The sequence below is a fragment of the Maniola hyperantus genome, chromosome 15 (assembly GCF_902806685.2).
Source record: "Maniola hyperantus chromosome 15, iAphHyp1.2, whole genome shotgun sequence".
In the NCBI taxonomy this organism is placed as follows: Eukaryota; Metazoa; Arthropoda; class Insecta; order Lepidoptera; family Nymphalidae; genus Maniola; species Maniola hyperantus.
In genome coordinates, this window is record NC_048550.1 from 6679547 (window position 1) to 6697475 (window position 17929).

The following is a 17929-nucleotide window of genomic DNA, read 5'->3' on the forward strand; positions in this document are numbered from 1 at the left end:
AAATAATTATCTTCTTTGGCATACACTGGTTTTTGACCTACTGAAAAAATACACTTATGATACCATTTGCTTCGTCTTAGCGTACCTGTATGTTAATTGTATATTTTTGAGAGGACTAGCTTATGCCCGCGACTTCGTCCGTGTGGACTACACAAATTACTAACTCCCTTTAGGGATTGAATTTGAAAAATCCTTTCTTCTTAGCGAATGTGGTAGCGAGTGTGGTGGTGATAGTGGTAGATGCATCCGACTATTCGTAAGTACTTGTAAAAGTTTATACGAATAAAAAAGATTTTTATTTATTTACTAGCTTCTGCCCGCGGCTTCGCCCGCGTGGCCTACAGGAAACAAATGGCATTTTTTTTCAGAAACAAACATTATAACATCAGGATGCGCACTCTGAACAGCACCGAATAACACATAATATAACCTTCCAACCCCCATTTCACTCCTTGGGGGGGGGGTGTTTAGTCATAGTCGTTTCTTAGCTGACACCTAACCACAAGAAAAAACCTACTTTCCAAATTTCAAGTCAATTATAATATCAACAATAATTAAAACTTTCCCATACAATCTTTCATCCCAATTTTACCACCCTTATGGGCAAATTTTCCAAAAATCCTGAAACACATATTTCTTCATTTGTAACCGAAAACCCAAATACCAATTTTCATGCAAATAACTTGAAAAATGACTGACTTTCATACAAACTTCAATCCCCCATTTGACCCACTTAGGGGTGGAATTTCGAAAAATCCTTTCTTAGTGGATACCTACTCTGTACAAAGAATAGATCCTCCAAATTTCATGTCTTTAGGACCAGCGGCTTAGGCTGTGCGTTGATATCTATGTCAGTCAGTCAGTCAGTCAGTCAGTCAGGACTTTGAATTTTATATATATAGATTTATTTAAATGTCTACGTCATAATAGCTATCTGCATGCCAAAGAAGAGGGACAAAAATTGCATGGACGCGTGCCCCAGAATGTACAGAGATGTATGTGCCATTTAATAAAATGTACAGAGAAAAAAGTCGCATGTTGTTTCGCTGTCGTGGTATTAAGTTTGTGATAAGCATAGTTCAGCCTGGGGCAAATTTTGTCCATCTCGTTTCAGCCTGATGCGTCCGGTAGTTTGAGCTGTGCGTTGATAGATCAGTCAGTCAGTCAGTCAGTTTTCCTTTTTTTTAATTTTTAAGTTGGAAACATTCCAGCATTAGGAGATTTAGCTGTGGGAAAGAACAAGATACACCTGAAAGAAATGGAAGATCTAATTAGATTATTCTGTCTCCCGTGTCTTGCTCGAGTCAAAAATATAGGTTTTCTACTAAACTTAGCCTCAACTCAACCTCAAGAATAAAGCGCAGTTTGAAGATTCCTTAACGTAATTATGCTTATGAAACGGATGTGTCCTTTTATTTTAGTTTTACTTGAGAATCTGTCTCTGTTTTATTAAATCACTTTTTGGGTAGGTAAAACTGGTAGTATTTTATATAATTTCAGCTCGCTTATTGTTTTTTTTAAAGAATATTAGCCATGTTAAATTCTGACTAATATCTCCCCTACCTCTCCAACTAAGCGTCAAGCTTGTGCTAGGAGTAGGTACGACCGTCGTCGTCGTCGACCTTTCGGTTTTCAGTCCACTCCTTTACTCGTTGAGCTTTTGAGGCTCTGTTTCCTCTATCCTTTCAAGCTTTTAATACTATTTGTATTTTATTTCTTTAGAAATTTTTGACTTTTAAAAATGTTTTTTTTTACATTCAACTTATCCAGAGTGCGGCTAAGTTATAAGTAGGACTAAGGAACAAGAGTAACGATGACGATGTAATTACTTTGTTAAATCTGTCGTGCTCTAGCTTCAAGTTAAATAGTTTTTCTGCTGAAAACAAGCTTTCAGTTAGGCGCGTTCTCGAAAATCTTTGGCATCATTTAGGCCAACTAGTTGTCTACGTGAAATACTTCGTTAAACAAATTTTGTTGTATCGATCTTTTTGATTTTATCGTATGTTAATACATATCTAAAAGTGATTTTCTTAAAATGATGTACCTATTATAAATATAGGTGTTATCATCATCATGATCAACCCTTTGTCGGCTCACTACAGAGCACAGGTCTCCTCTCAGAGTGAAAAGGGTTTTGGCCATAGTCTACCACGCTGGCCATGTGCGGATTGGTAGACTTCACACACCTTTGAGAACATTATGGAGAACTCTCAGGCATGCAGGTTTCCTCACGATGTTTTCTTTCACCGTTGAAGCAAGTGATATTTAATTACTTAAAACGCACATAACTCGAATATAGGTGTACCTAATTAAAACTACTTTTAACGTTGGAGGCCTTTCTTAGACGTGAAAAAAAAACGAAGAAAAGGATGGTAGACGTAATTATATTGTTCAGTCTTCCGTATTTTCCCACTTGAATAAAATAGTTTTCAGCTGAGTTTCAGCTTTATTCAGTTAACGTCGAGTTTACACTTGAAAATTCTCGGTCATAATTTAGTTTATGAAGCACGTGCTTATTTTATTTCTTATTTACATGATTAACTCGAATACCCTTTGTAGGTACCTACTGAAAAAGTTCGCTACGAGTAAACCAAGGTCCTAGGTAGGTAGGTAAGTAGTAAGTAGTAGGTACTATTATCTCACTAATGGGAAGAAAAGCCCTGATTCACTGATTGACTCATTAACGCCCAGCCCAAACCCATAGCCCGTAGCGGCGTAGCCTAATATCCGTCTCCGGGAAGCAAGTTTGCAGCGGGGTGTAGGTATACCTATGTCACGTGAACCGTAAGAGGGAGCGCGCACTGCGGCGCGGCGAGTTGCGGTGCGTTTTAAAATCCGTAAATTTCAATTAAACTCTATTAAAATCCGATGCGGAATTCCGCAGTGCGCGCGCTTCTATGTAGTTTTATAGTTCACAGATTTTGCGGGAAAAATGTACAGAAATTTACCGTGGTGCGCTAGCTCTAAGAGATAGAGAGTTGAAATTTTTACAGAATGTGTACTTCTATTGTGCTATTACAACAAACAATAATAATTTAAAAATGGATGCCATGAAAGTTTAAACGTAAATCGTTTGCGAGTCCGACTCGCACTGGTCCGATTTTTCAAAAATACCGTGGGAGCTCAATGATTTTCCCGTACAAAACGTAGCATAATATATTATATATTATATATATATTCGTTCCCGGATACAAGTCATCTCTGTACCAAATGTCGTGAAAATCGGTTGAACAGACGGGCCGTGAAAACGCATCAGACAGTCACACACTTTCGCAGTTATGCATTTATCATCACCAACATCAATGCATTGCCGGCTCACTACTGAGCATAAAGTGTCTCCTCTCAGAATGAGGAGTTTGGCCATAGTCCACCACGCTGGCCAAGTACGGATTGACAGACTTCACACACCTTTAAGAACATTATCCAGGAGAACTCAGGCATGCAGGTTACTCACGATATTTTCCTTCAACATTAAATCCAGGGATATTTGCTTTCTTAAAACTCAAGTAACTCCGACAAGTTAGGGGTGCGTGCCCGGGATCGAACCTTCGAACCCCAAACAGGAGGCCGACACTAGGATAACACTAGGTTATCAATGCTCAGAATTGCTAAAACGAAGTTTTCTAAATGTATTCATGGAACATTAATTATGTGGGATTCCGCCATTAAATTGGCTTTCCGGAAAATCTTTAAAAGGTTTTTCTTTAAGTTTTCTTTTGTGTTTTAATTAAATTAGAGACTAAGCTGAGATCACAAGAGTAGACTCGTCTATGAAAAAAAAATGCTTTTATTTTAATTTACTCTTCGCAACAAAGAAACAAAAGACGCCAAACAAACAATACTGAAACTTGTCACGCCAGCGTTCGTGCCACTAGCCTTAAATCATACTGCTCTTGACACTTTTTTCACTAACAAAAGCTCTTGTCACTTTCGGGGAATGAAAGTTTTATGAAGTTTTATATTTTTTGATAGTTACTTTTATTTTATTATTCGTGTGTCGCCTTTTATATGATAAACGTCCAATTAAAGTGGAGGATAAGCCAGTGTTTGCTTAACTAATGGACGGTGTAGATCAAAAATAAACATTTTGGAGAGCCATGTTGATATCGCGATAAGCTCGCGTGTTGCAAAATGCTGAAATTCACCCTGAGGTGTTAATGTTTGCTCATATTGTGGTGTTAGCGTCACATACCTAATCCTTCGGTTGTTATATGAAACCTACAGGGTGAACCAGAACGCTGGCAAAAACGAAGACAGGTGAAAGTACTGATAATCACAGACACCACAAAAAATATTTCTATATTTTGTAAATTTTCATGATAGGTACATTGCAAATAAAAGATCTGACTAACGCTAGAGGTCAAAGAAAATTGCGTAAATAGGCCACTCGGAGTCAATGCCGCTTCATAGGTGGGGCATTGACCCGAGTTTCGCACGCTATGTATTGCGGGTTTGAAAAATACTAAATCACTAAAACTACAAAACGAGGCAAATGGTTATTGGTATTGGATTGTGTTTAGGTAGTATAACAATGTGGCTAATTCCGTTGTACACAATCTCTAAACTAAACTAAAATGGCACGTCTAAATCTATTGCTATCCCTTTCATAATTTTGCCTGGAGAAAAGGATAGCACTAGATTTAGACCTGTTAATTTAGTTAAGTTTAGAGATTCTGTACAAGGGAATCGGCCCCAATAACGCTAAGTTTTTGCTAGCGTTCTGGTTACGCCCGGTATATGCGATAGCTGCTGAGTTTATGAAATCATCATCATCCTCAACCAAATCCCCTTTTTTCTCGCTGGTAAAAATGCTATTAGGCATGCCGCACAAAGGCGGGTATGTGGGACTCACTCGCCGTTTTTTTAACCCAGCATACCCACTAAAAACCCAGCGGTACCGTCCGCGTCAAGTATAAGACGTCTCAGGATCCCGGATATCAGATGCGACTGAGATCTCAGGATCCCGGATATCGGATGCGACTGAGAGACCCTTGCCCCACTACTGAGAACGGGTCTTATCTGAGAATGAGAAGGATTCAGGCTATAATCCTACGCAAGCATTATTATTTAAAATTCAAGCCATAGATTAATTATTGGACTCAAGCCAATATCTTTTGAAGTTACTAAAATAAGCAACTATGAATGACGGGCAGACGGACGGACAAAGGGTTTTAAACGCACCATTTTTACACGACTGCCCAAAAAAAGGAGTGTACCCTGTATGCACCCAATGTTTTCACGGTTCATGTATGTAAGTTTCTTTATTCCACTATAACTTCTATCTAACAATTACAGTACTAGTAACTACAGTAATTAATTTTTAATCTTGTTTATGATAATTTTAATTGTATTTTGATTAATTCCAACTTGTAATTTATGTTTTATAATTTAATAGAGATCTTCATCAAAGAAGAGTAAAGAAAAAAAGGATACACTACACAACTACACTATAAAATATAAAACATGAATGATTACTATATGATTATTATTATAGGCTACTTGACTCATATCTAATTTCGTCCAATAAATGATTATTTATTATAGTATTTTGCTTAAGACAACGAAATATATCAATAACAATTATTAAAAACGCAGGATGGATATATAAATCCAATTTAAAAAAATACAGTTTTTATTTTTATTTGAAACGCAGAAAACGCTGTCAGCCATGATGTGACGTCATTAAATATGTAAACAAAGAAATGTCATCCCTATGTCACGCGGGGACTAACGTAGTATCCATATATATAAAATTTTGAGTCCTGACTAACTTATATATCAACGCACAGCCTAAACAGCTGGTCCTAGATACATGAAATTTGGTGGGTGTGTTCTTTGTAGGTAAAGAGAAGGTATCCACTAGGAAAGGATTTTTTGAAATTCCACCCCTGAGTGGGTTAAATGGAGGTTTGAAATTTATGAAGTCCACGCGGGCGAAGTCACGTGCATAAGCTAGTTTTTATATATTTCTAAAAACTCATAGTGTGACGTTGTAAATTTTGAACTACTAACTAGCGTTTCGCTTTTAATAAAAATCAATTTTGTTCAAAGTATGTTGGTGCCACCTAGCATCAAGGTGCAGAACTACGCGTGGGTCGATGTTCAGAGTTCATTCGAGCCACAATAGATGGCGTTTGCTTCGTTGTCAATTGTCGTAAAAATAAAACAAAATAATTAAATAAAACCATAATATCATTTGTTTATTGTTAAGTCATTAACAAAACGGTTCTTATAATATATCCTTAGGTTCCGCAAATATTCAAAAATGAATTGGCTTCATGATCAAACTAAATGAGAGCGGCCACACTCGGGTTGCGTCTGGCAACACCGATTGGTGAGATTTAGAATTTTTCTGGAGTCAACATGTGAAGACGAATTTTTTCGTTCCAGGAAAATCTCACTCTTTTTCGCCCATGGCTTCGCCTGGGAAAATACAATTGTTATAAATTTAGTCATCCTAACGTATTTCAATGTTTCATCAATTATGGTGAGTGAAAAATCAAGTAATGTGGATTCGACAAAATGGCGGTTTGGTTAGAGAAAATCCTAATTTCATGATTTCCCTTTCAGTTCCAGTTATTTTACCTTCCCAAATAAATGAGGATAATGGGTTGTGGGTGGACTCCTGAAAACCATTGGTGGCCAGGAGTTCAATAGGTGAGTTGTGTTTGATCGGGAAAATTCCACGTGTCGAAATTTTCACACAGCACAAATTATAATCTTGTTTTTTCTTTGTTGCAGGGTTTCCGTTTGCGTTTCCGTTTTTAGTTTTCGGTTTTCCGTTTTTTTTTGCTTTCGTTTTCCGTATTTATTTCTTTTGCACATTCACGTTGGCAACTTAATTTCTATGGATAAGACTTGGTGAAAATCTTTGTAAGGAAACATTTCGGTTGTGAAGAATCAAGTTAAATTGAGTTTTGGATCTTGGCCGATGCCGTCCAGCTACATTGCAGTCTTCGCACCTACAAGTAAGCAAATGTTTGTATCCTGGAACAGTTTAGTGAACCTTCTTAGTGTATGTGTACAGTAAGAACCCTGTCTTTACTACTGAGCTTTTATTTTGAAACAATTTTATGAATTTTACTGTGTCATTGTCTATTCCATGCCAATGGCATCTTAAATTTAAAACATAGATTTTATGTACTATCTACCTAAGGCATTCTAATGTATCTAAATTAAGTCTTGGCATTAAGCTAGAATAACTAAGCATTATTAGCCATCACTATGTATTAAGCGACCCCGGTAAAAGTTACATTAAAAACAATTTTGCCTAACATCTAGCAAATTTCATTTATAACACCTCATATACATTACAAGGGAGTCGACGGCTAGCTTCTATTCTTTACTAGGTAGATAGATCAAGTAAGTAAAATTATTTTTTTTTCCTCTAATCTTTGTAAGGTGGTAGATTATTCCGTATCCGGGTATATTTCTATTCCGCCCAATTTACCACCCTTACAAATGGCGCCCGAACAGGGAAGATCTTATGAACAAATAACAATATCATCTATATAACAAAATACTATTCCATTTTCAATATCACTACAAAAATTTTGATTAAATAACTGGTCCATTAACCTCTGCTGTCGTGCTGGTGTGTTCAAAACTCATCGCAGATTATCCCTCAGATATTTTTGGCGTGGTATGTATAAGGACGTGGTTGAGTACGTTAAGAATTGTGATACTTGCTCTGCGTATAAACACACGACATCGGCCACTCCAGGTCTGCTAGGGAAGCCTAAAGTCTGCGAGAGACCTTTTCAGGTCATTTCGGCTGATTTAGTCGGACCTTTGCCTAGGTCTAAATCAGGATTTACATTTCTTTTTGTGGTGACGTGTTGTTTTTCGAAATATACAATGTTGTTTCCGTTACGGCGTGCCACAGGTGCCGCTGTTGTTAAAGCGCTAGAGAATTTTGTATTTTTGAACCATAGTGTTCCAGAGACTGTGATTGTGGACAATGGGTCCCAATTTACAGGATCTGAATTCCGTAATCTCATTAAGCGTTATAATATTCCGAAATTACACTACACACCACTGTACACTCCGCAAGTTAACCTTGTTGAGAGGTACAATAAGGTTGTTATGACTGCTGTAGCCGCTTTTGTGAAAGATAACCACAGGTCCTGGGACGAAAACCTGTACAAGGTCCAGTTCGCCATAAACAGTGCGGTTAATGAATCCACTGGATTCTCCCCGTTCTTCCTTGTCCACGCTAGAGAACCGGTTTTAAATGGTTCCTTCTATAAGGACACGGATAAGGAGTACGAGGCCGGAATTCCAAGGGAGGAATACGCAGGAAAGTTTGGAAATTTGGAGGACATATTTGGTCAGGTTAGGAGAAATTTGTTTCAGGCTCATGCAGAGTATGCAACGCATTACAACTTAAGGCGTAGGTCTGCAAGCTATTCTGTTGGGGATATAGTGTGGAAAAAGACCTATCCACAAAGCGACGCTACAAATTTTTTCACAGCTAAGCTGGCACCTAAGTATGAAAAGTGCAGGGTTGTCAAGGTTTTGTCACCTTTGGTTTATGAACTAGTTAGAGTAGCTGACAACCACCCAATAGGCACTTGGCATATTAAGGATATTAAGAAGTAGATATTTGCCATTACTTAGTTTGGTCTAAACTGTTTGAATATTTAAGTTATCAATATTCAATTAGGAATTTGAATGAGTGTAGTGATGTTCTGAGTTAACAGTTACATTACCATGGTTCAGTTGAGGAGGAATGTAGTGGATGTATGTAGGGATGAATATGTGATGATTGGAATGCTTGTGGTAGACCAACCGGTAGAGAAAGTAAAAATGCAAATATCGTACTTTGGGGATAACGAAAAGGGGGGGGTTTTGTGTTTTGTTTTCGTTTTCCTTCTAGATAATGGATCATTTCTGTTATTTTTCCGATTCTGTTCCGAGATCTATTTTCTAGGAGAGTTATTTCGTTTTTTTTTTCTCATATTCCGATTTTGATTCGGTTTTATTTTTCCGAATGGGATAGAGAACGGTTGCCATATCAGATGGACCCGTTCACAACCAGATTTTCCGTATTTGTTGAGTAACAAATATTACGATGGTAGTTTAAAAGAGTGAACCACCGTAGGCCTAGACGCATTCTATCAGTCAGCTGAAGAATGATGCCAAGATGTTTCCACTCAAGTGTCTTAGACACCATGAAGTTTTTTTGTATATATTCTTTTTAGAAGTTAGGGTTGTGTAGTTAAGTATAATGTATAAAACCTTACACTGTTTTCAGTATATTTATTTTGTTAGACAATTTTCCTTGTTAGTAGTAGATGTGCGTTCACGCGTAACTTCTGTGTTTTTTTTGTTTGTTTCAGGCAAATTGTTAGTAGTTGTTGGATGACGCTGAGGGCAGCGTGGTTCAACCTGTTGAACCTTTTCGTAGGAGGGGAAGTATTGTGACGTTGTAAATTTTGAACTACTAACTAGCGTTTCGCTTTTAATAAAAATCAATTTTGTTCAAAGTATGTTGGTGCCACCTAGCATCAAGGTGCAGAACTACGCGTGGGTCGATGTTCAGAGTTCATTCGAGCCACAATAGATGGCGTTTGCTTCGTTGTCAATTGTCGTAAAAATAAAACAAAATAATTAAATAAAACCATAATATCATTTGTTTATTGTTAAGTCATTAACAAAACGGTTCTTATAATATATCCTTAGGTTCCGCAAATATTCAAAAATGAATTGGCTTCATGATCAAACTAAATGAGAGCGGCCACACTCGGGTTGCGTCTGGCAACACCGATTGGTGAGATTTAGAATTTTTCTGGAGTCAACATGTGAAGACGAATTTTTTCGTTCCAGGAAAATCTCACTCTTTTTCGCCCATGGCTTCGCCTGGGAAAATACAATTGTTATAAATTTAGTCATCCTAACGTATTTCAATGTTTCATCAATTATGGTGAGTGAAAAATCAAGTAATGTGGATTCGACAAAATGGCGGTTTGGTTAGAGAAAATCCTAATTTCATGATTTCCCTTTCAGTTCCAGTTATTTTACCTTCCCAAATAAATGAGGATAATGGGTTGTGGGTGGACTCCTGAAAACCATTGGTGGCCAGGAGTTCAATAGGTGAGTTGTGTTTGATCGGGAAAATTCCACGTGTCGAAATTTTCACACAGCACAAATTATAATCTTGTTTTTTCTTTGTTGCAGGGTTTCCGTTTGCGTTTCCGTTTTTAGTTTTCGGTTTTCCGTTTTTTTTTGCTTTCGTTTTCCGTATTTATTTCTTTTGCACATTCACGTTGGCAACTTAATTTCTATGGATAAGACTTGGTGAAAATCTTTGTAAGGAAACATTTCGGTTGTGAAGAATCAAGTTAAATTGAGTTTTGGATCTTGGCCGATGCCGTCCAGCTACATTGCAGTCTTCGCACCTACAAGTAAGCAAATGTTTGTATCCTGGAACAGTTTAGTGAACCTTCTTAGTGTATGTGTACAGTAAGAACCCTGTCTTTACTACTGAGCTTTTATTTTGAAACAATTTTATGAATTTTACTGTGTCATTGTCTATTCCATGCCAATGGCATCTTAAATTTAAAACATAGATTTTATGTACTATCTACCTAAGGCATTCTAATGTATCTAAATTAAGTCTTGGCATTAAGCTAGAATAACTAAGCATTATTAGCCATCACTATGTATTAAGCGACCCCGGTAAAAGTTACATTAAAAACAATTTTGCCTAACATCTAGCAAATTTCATTTATAACACCTCATATACATTACAAGGGAGTCGACGGCTAGCTTCTATTCTTTACTAGGTAGATAGATCAAGTAAGTAAAATTATTTTTTTTTCCTCTAATCTTTGTAAGGTGGTAGATTATTCCGTATCCGGGTATATTTCTATTCCGCCCAATTTACCACCCTTACAATAGTAAACGTAAAAAAATATCGTTTTCTCTTTATAAATTGAATAAGTTATTAAGTAAGACTTACAACAAAGTGATCTTTGCAAAAATAAATTTGGGTTGAAGTCGTTAGTCATAATATAGGATCCCTTTAAGCAAGTCTTTGCGTGTTACGTATATTTATTTCACTGGGCACTCTAATCCACAACTTTCCTGTGGTCTTTATCGATGCGTTTTTTACTTTCTCGGATGATACAATAACGATAATTACTATATTTTTCATGTAAACTAGTATAGAAGTCATGTTTATTAAACTTTGGGAGGTTATGCTGTTGTTTACAAATGCATGACGTCAGAGCACAGATAATCTATCGGCCAAACATGGCCGACCAGTGTTTTCACCTGTCTAAGAAAAATATATTTTTAAATTAAAGTTTTACGGTTATTAGGGCGCAAAAAAATATAGTGTTAATTTTTTTGATATAATAGGACAAATATTAACCATTTAAGACCAACTTAAAAAAAAAGTCAAGTAGCCTATTTACTAATGGAAATTATAAAATTTGTTGTAATGTACAAACTTTATTATTCACGTACTAGAAATAAAGCCTATTTTATTTATTTATTTTTACTTCTAAATGCCTGAACAGATTTGGATGAGTTATCGTTAGAATCCTTATAGGTACATCATCTTGAGTGACATGGGCTATAATTTTTTTGAAAAAAAAATAAAAACAAGGCAGGGCAGTCGTCTTTCTTAATTTTTATTTTAAATTTATCATTTTGGTTAACAAGAAAAAACGGGAGATTCCACTGGTTAGAATTTTTATTTGCTAAAAGAAGCTAACATTTTTGTTTGATTGCTTTTTATCGCAATCAAGAAACAAAAGTCGCCTAACAAACAATACCGCTTATCACGCTAGCGTTCTTGACTCCACTAGTCTTAAATCAACAGAAGCGTGACACTTTTTACTAACAAGAAGTCTAGTTACTGTACAACAATCTTTTATGTTTCAGTGACATTCATGTTTTTGTGTGGCTGTTACGTTAGTATTATATCCAATTAAAATTGCAGATAAGCTTGTGTTTAATAAAGCAAATAATGCACCTATCCTGTACTGAGAGAGTTCATAGGAAATGAGGATTTGGTTTTTACAGTTCTGCGTTACCGTGTATGACGGTAACTAGACCTGCCAGCCGGATCATTTAATTTTATTTATTTAAAAATCGGGCACGTGCGGGTCAGACTCGCGCAACGAGGGTTCCGTACTCGGGTATTTGACATTTCTTTTGCATACAAATAAATAAAAATCTGTTTTAGAATGTACAGATAAATACCAGTACAGATAAGCACATATGATACCCAAATTGGTATATTAATCTTACTATAAAAGTGTATATACGAATTATTTATTTATGAACACATATTTTTTGTGATGTAACCGGTAACCACAAGTTCACGGTTTTCGGATTTTTCCCCATAGGTACATGCAAACGTGATTTTCCTTTATCGAAAAGTCACTTTCAAGAAGACTTCAAAGTGATCTATGGGTTCTCGGGCTAAAATTTTAATTGGGTATAAATTATTAATTAATTCTATAAAATTATTGTACTTAAAGGATATTGCAAGAGTTTGCATGTTATGAAATGCGGGTAATTACCCTAAAGTGGCACGCCACCCCTTGCGTACTCACATGAGATGCCTCGTGCTGCAACGAACTAGGTCAAGTAATCTAAACACTAAGATCTCGAGAACAAGCTATAAGTATTATCATCATCATCATGATCAACCCATCGCCGGCTCACTACAGACTACAGAGCACGGGTCTCCTCTCAGAGTGAGTAGGGTATTGGCCATAGTCTACCACGCCGGCCAAGTGCTGATTGGCAGACTTCATACACCTTTGAGAACGTTATGGAGAACTCTCAGGCATGCAAGATTCCTCACGATGTTTTCCTTCATCGTTAAAGCACGTGCTATTTAATTTGCCTAGATTTAAGTAATAAATTCTAGAGCCTCAATAGCTCAACGGGTAAAGGAATGGTCTGTAAACCGAAAGGTCGACGGTTCAAACCCCGCCCGTTGCCCTATTGTCGTACCTACTCCTAGCACAAGTTTGACGCTTAGTTGGAGTCGGCTAATATTCTTTTTCAAAAAAAAATATTCTTAAAACGCACATAGCTCCTAAAAAGTTAGAGCTGCGTGCCCGGGAAGGTAGGTGCCAATGCAATCTCAGATGTAAGCGGCTTCACCTGGAATAGGAATGGCCGGAGCCTTCTACCAGGTTAATTCAGTATTTAATAGATGATGCCCGCAACTTCGGGCAAGTCCCGAGGGTACTCTTTGATGTTCTGAGACAAAAAGTAGTTTGTGTTAATTTAGCGAATAAGCTACACAGCCCCCGCGCTAACCCAGTGCGGGTGTGCGGGGCGTCCCCCCGCCTCATACCCCGATTGCCATCTCGACCAGTCGCGTACTTACTAAATGTACTACTCAAGAACAGTCTAGCAGAAACTTAAAGTTGACGTATACGAGAACAGAAATCAAAACATCAAAACAGATCGCTTACTTATGACACAACTCCCCGAGGCCTTCCAGCTTCTGTACGGTGCCGGTCGAGGAATCCCCGTGGGTTATGAAAAGGGCCGTCGGTTTCCATTTCTTCAGCTCGGTCTCGATACGTTCGAAGCTGAACGTGACGTTGAATGGGACACGAATAGGTATCGCGTTGATGTCTGTAATGAATAATTAATTTGTTAGATCTTTATACTGTGACTTTGTGCGTGAATAATATAGTATGTATCTACACGATTTTTAGGGTTCCGTACCTCAAAAGGAAAAAAAGGCAGCCTCATAGGATCACTTCGTTGTTTGTATGTCTGTCGTGTCTATCAAAACAAAACATATAGGGTACTTCCCGTTGTTCCCATTGACTTAGATTCATGAAAGACAGGTGGGCACAAATAAAGAAAAAAATCCGAAAATCCGTTAATTTGTGGTAGAGTTCTTGCATTTCACGAGGGCGGGTGGCTCATGCTTGTGTTTAAGTCGTATCGGTCTAAGTAAGGTACACTAAATGTGTGCATTTGCGAGTGCTTGCTCGCGACGGATTGGTCCGATATGCACGCACACTTACGCAATGCCCATGTAAACGACGTAACCACAAGTAAAGTTCACTCGCCTTCGTGAATTGCTAGAAGAATAGATCACTAAAGAAAAAATTAAAATGTGTTCTTGAACCAATAATAATTTACTAAACCACATCCTAGATAGCGCTGTCCAGTCATTGACTTGCAGCAGGTTACGACTGCACGGTTGGGCTTTTCCAAGCGATAAAAAAAGGTGTGGGATTAAAAAGTGTTATTTCTTGTACAATGGTACGGAAACCTTCGTGTGCGACTCCGACTCGCACTTGACCGGTTTATGAAATAAATTTTAGGGAGCCTCAGAAATAAGGAAAGGAATAGGTGCAACGAGAGAGAGAGAGAGAGAGAGAGAGAAAAGGCTCACTGTATCTTTGGGCAATGATCAACGCTCGCTCATCCCAGATGCCTCTAGTCGCGATCAGCATGGTCTCGTTTGGAGCGACGAGGTTAGTTAAGGTAGCCTCCATGCCAGAGTGTCCGGAACCACTCATTGCAAGCACCAACTTGCATTTTGTTTGGAAGAGGTACTTGAGACCATTGCGTATGTCGTCCATTACCTGAAAAATCATTTTTACTAAGGTACCTACTTAGAGTTACTAAACAAAGAAATTGTCTCATGCTTTCGAGAAAACATGTCTATGTTGCACACAAAACAGAAAACCAAGTATGTACCTAAGTAAAAACTAACGTCTAGGTTAGCCCGCTTCCATCTTAGATTGCATCATTACTTACCACCAGGTGAGATTGCGATCAAGGGCTAGCTTGTATCTAAATAAAAAAAGTATAATGTATGCAAATACAGCCTACTAGGCAAATTTTGGTAAGAGGAACGGCTTTGTCTCTGGACTAAGATGTTCATGAAGAACGTGTTGGTAGTAACTGGAAAATACATGTACCTATTACTTAGTTACCATTTTCTTAATAAATTCATTTTTAATTGAATTTGTTATTATTGGTACTTATTAGTTTTTATTTTATTATTGTTCATTCAATCATCAATTACTAGCCTTTAGCCTTAAAATGTATTGATCAGCTGTTGTGAATTCAGCTCTTGAAAATCATCATAGGGAATAAAAACTCCATATTATTTGCTCGCGCTAGTCGTAAATCAGTGCTGGGTAAATGCAGTTACTGATTTATATTATTTGCTCGCGCTAGCCGTAAATCAGTGCTGGGTAAATGCAGTTACTGATTCATATTATTTGCTCGCACTAGCCGTAAATCAGTGCTGGGTAAATGCAGTTACTGATTCATATTATTTGCTCGCGCTAGCCGTAAATCAGTGCTGTGTAAATGCAGTTACTGATTCATATTATTTGCTCGCGCTAGCCGTAAATCAGTGCTGGGTAAATGCAGTTACTGATTCATATTATTTGCTCGCGCTAGCCGTAAATCAGTGCTGGGTAAATGCAGTTACTGATTCATATTATTTGCTCGCGCTAGCCGTAAATCAGTGCTGGGTAAATGCAGTTACTGATTCATATTATTTGCTCGCGCTAGCCGTAAATCAGTGCTGTTTAAATGCAGTTACTGATTCATATTATTTGCTCGCGCTAGCCGTAAATCAGTGCTGGGTAAATGCAGTTACTGATTCATATTATTTGCTCGCGCTAGCCGTAAATCAGTGCTGGGTAATGCAGTTACTGACTCATATTATTTGCTCGTGCTAGCTGTAAATCAGTGTTGGGTAAATGCAGTTACTATTATTTACAGTTACAGTTATTTTGAACTGGATGTTTTCTCGATTAATAAAACGACTTCACTGCAATTCATCAATGCCCTGCACACCCGTACAGCCCCTGCACTAACTCGGTGCGAGTGAGCGCAGGTGTGCGGGGCGTCCCCCCTGACTCCATACCCCGATTGCCTTCTCAACCAGTGGCGGACTATAGGTATGGTTTTAGTTTTGTTTTAAACTCAGCTGGATAATGTAGACAAAGACCGAGACGCAAAAGCTGTGGGAAGAAACTGCAAGATATAATACTGTAAAGGGCAGATATAAAAAAACTAAGTCCACAAAGAGATGATGACGATGACCAATCTGATGTCTTATTATAAGTAGTTAAATCACTTAAGTATTATTGATGTTATATTATACCTAACCGAACTCACGTTATAATACTCATCGCATGTGGGTGACAAGACGGGTTTGCTTAGAGCCTCCGCAACGGACGGCCACACGTCGCAGGGCCCTGATCCGCACAGCAATGGCTTTATAACTTTTCGATTTTCTATTTTCGGCACGGGTACTGTTATTTTTGAAGCAAGCATTTCTGAAGTTCTGAAAGAAGGACTAGTGACTTTGTAGAAATGTTGTGTCTGTAGATGTTGTTTTCATCTCTTATCAAATTTATCTGACACTTAACCTTTTCCTATATCCAGGTATAATCCATACCTACTATATATATACAGTCTACCGAGGTATTCCTCGGTAGACCTACTACTATATACTATGCAGAATATGTTATAGTATTATCTTTCAAAAAAATAAATTAATTAGGTAGGTACCTATTACATTTCTTTCTAGATACACACCCACTCATAGTTCAATTAAACTCTCAAACACTCTCAAAGACTCTATCTACAATGCACATTGTTTTCTAATTGCGGTGTCGAAGTGAATCGTAGGTACCACAGAGTAAAAAAATCTGGTTATCATGGACAACAAGAAAACCATACGACTACCTACCGTAGGGTAGGTACGCTGAGCGTGTTTTAATTTTGTGTGTTAATACTATTGTGTGGTGGTGGTGCGTGTATGTTTAGTAGTAGGGAGGCGGTTGATGTTTATGGCATGTTGTACCATACAGATTTGACTGTTTTGGCGAATTATAGCTATTTAGGCTTGTTGAGCTTAAATATCAAGGACTGTCGCAAAGTAACGCCTGCTTGTATCCAATATCTTCATGCCAAACCTCAGGTTTCTTGGCTGTACGTTGATATGTCACTCAATCAGTTTTCCCTTTCACAAATAAAATCGATGTAAAAGATGAAAATTTTGTGAATAAAGAAGACTTAAGCCCGCGACTTCATTCGCGTGGACTACACGAATTTCCAACCCCTATTTTACCCCTTTATAGGATTTGAATTTTCAAAAAACCTTTCTTAGCGGATGTCTACGTCATAAAAGCTATCTGCATGCAAAATTTTAGTCCGATCCGTCCAGTAGTTTGAGCTGTGCGTTGATAGATCAGTCAGTCAGTAGGCTTGTCGTTTTGTATACTTAGATAAAACAATTTTGAGGAGCTGGCGAACAAAACTGTGTAATTGTAGGTACAAAATAAAATTTTACAGGAGGAACCAAAAGCTGAATGAAAACTAAGTATTGCAACTTTCCTGTAATAATTATTGTACGCTTTTGATCAGAATCACGAACGGTATCAATTTTAGCACAGTTTTAGGTCATTTTTCTTGAAAATGATTTCAGGTTTGTATTCAGTGCTCGCAATCATGAGTTTTTGACTCAATGTCAGCGTTTGGCTTGAAAATATCTTCGAATTTGTATTCAACGGGCCGTTTAAACTCCTAATTAATGATTAAATAAATTGATTAACATACATTTTTACACGAATTTTTAATCAATAATAATAATTTATTGCTACTAAAAATGTATAAAATACATAAATAAATAAAAATCTTTGTTATTTAAATAAACTTTTACAAGTACTTTCGAATAGTCGGATGCATCTACCACTGGTTCGGAATGCGTTTCCTACCGAGAAGAACCAGCAAGAAACTCGGCGGTTGCTCTTTTCAAATATTTGATATAGGTACAAGATTATGCCATGTATAAAATAGTATTTGCAGTCTTGTGCGTTGCTGGAACGAGCTGCAGGTCAAATCCACGCTCTTTTATCATTTAGATAATCTTCAATTGTGTAATATGCTTTTTTCTGTATTTATATGT

At 37.5% G+C, this 17929-nt stretch overlaps 1 protein-coding gene across 2 annotated transcripts in view; it reads right to left on the reverse strand.

Moving 5' to 3' along the window:
• Agxt (Alanine-glyoxylate aminotransferase) overlaps window positions 1-17929 on the reverse strand; it is a 33392-nt gene that overhangs the window by 3226 nt on the left and 12237 nt on the right. Inside the window, exons 2-4 of one of the 2 annotated variants that reach the window (XM_069503433.1) lie at window positions 16135-16303; window positions 14387-14579; window positions 13446-13611 (exon numbers count right to left, since the gene is read on the reverse strand). In XM_069503433.1, the coding sequence (XP_069359534.1) occupies window positions 13446-13611; window positions 14387-14579; window positions 16135-16293 (518 nt within the window). In that variant the 5' untranslated portion in view covers window positions 16294-16303. The remainder of the gene's footprint in view (window positions 1-13445; window positions 13612-14386; window positions 14580-16134; window positions 16304-17929) is intronic. The other variant, XM_034976420.2, reaches the window with a different exon arrangement.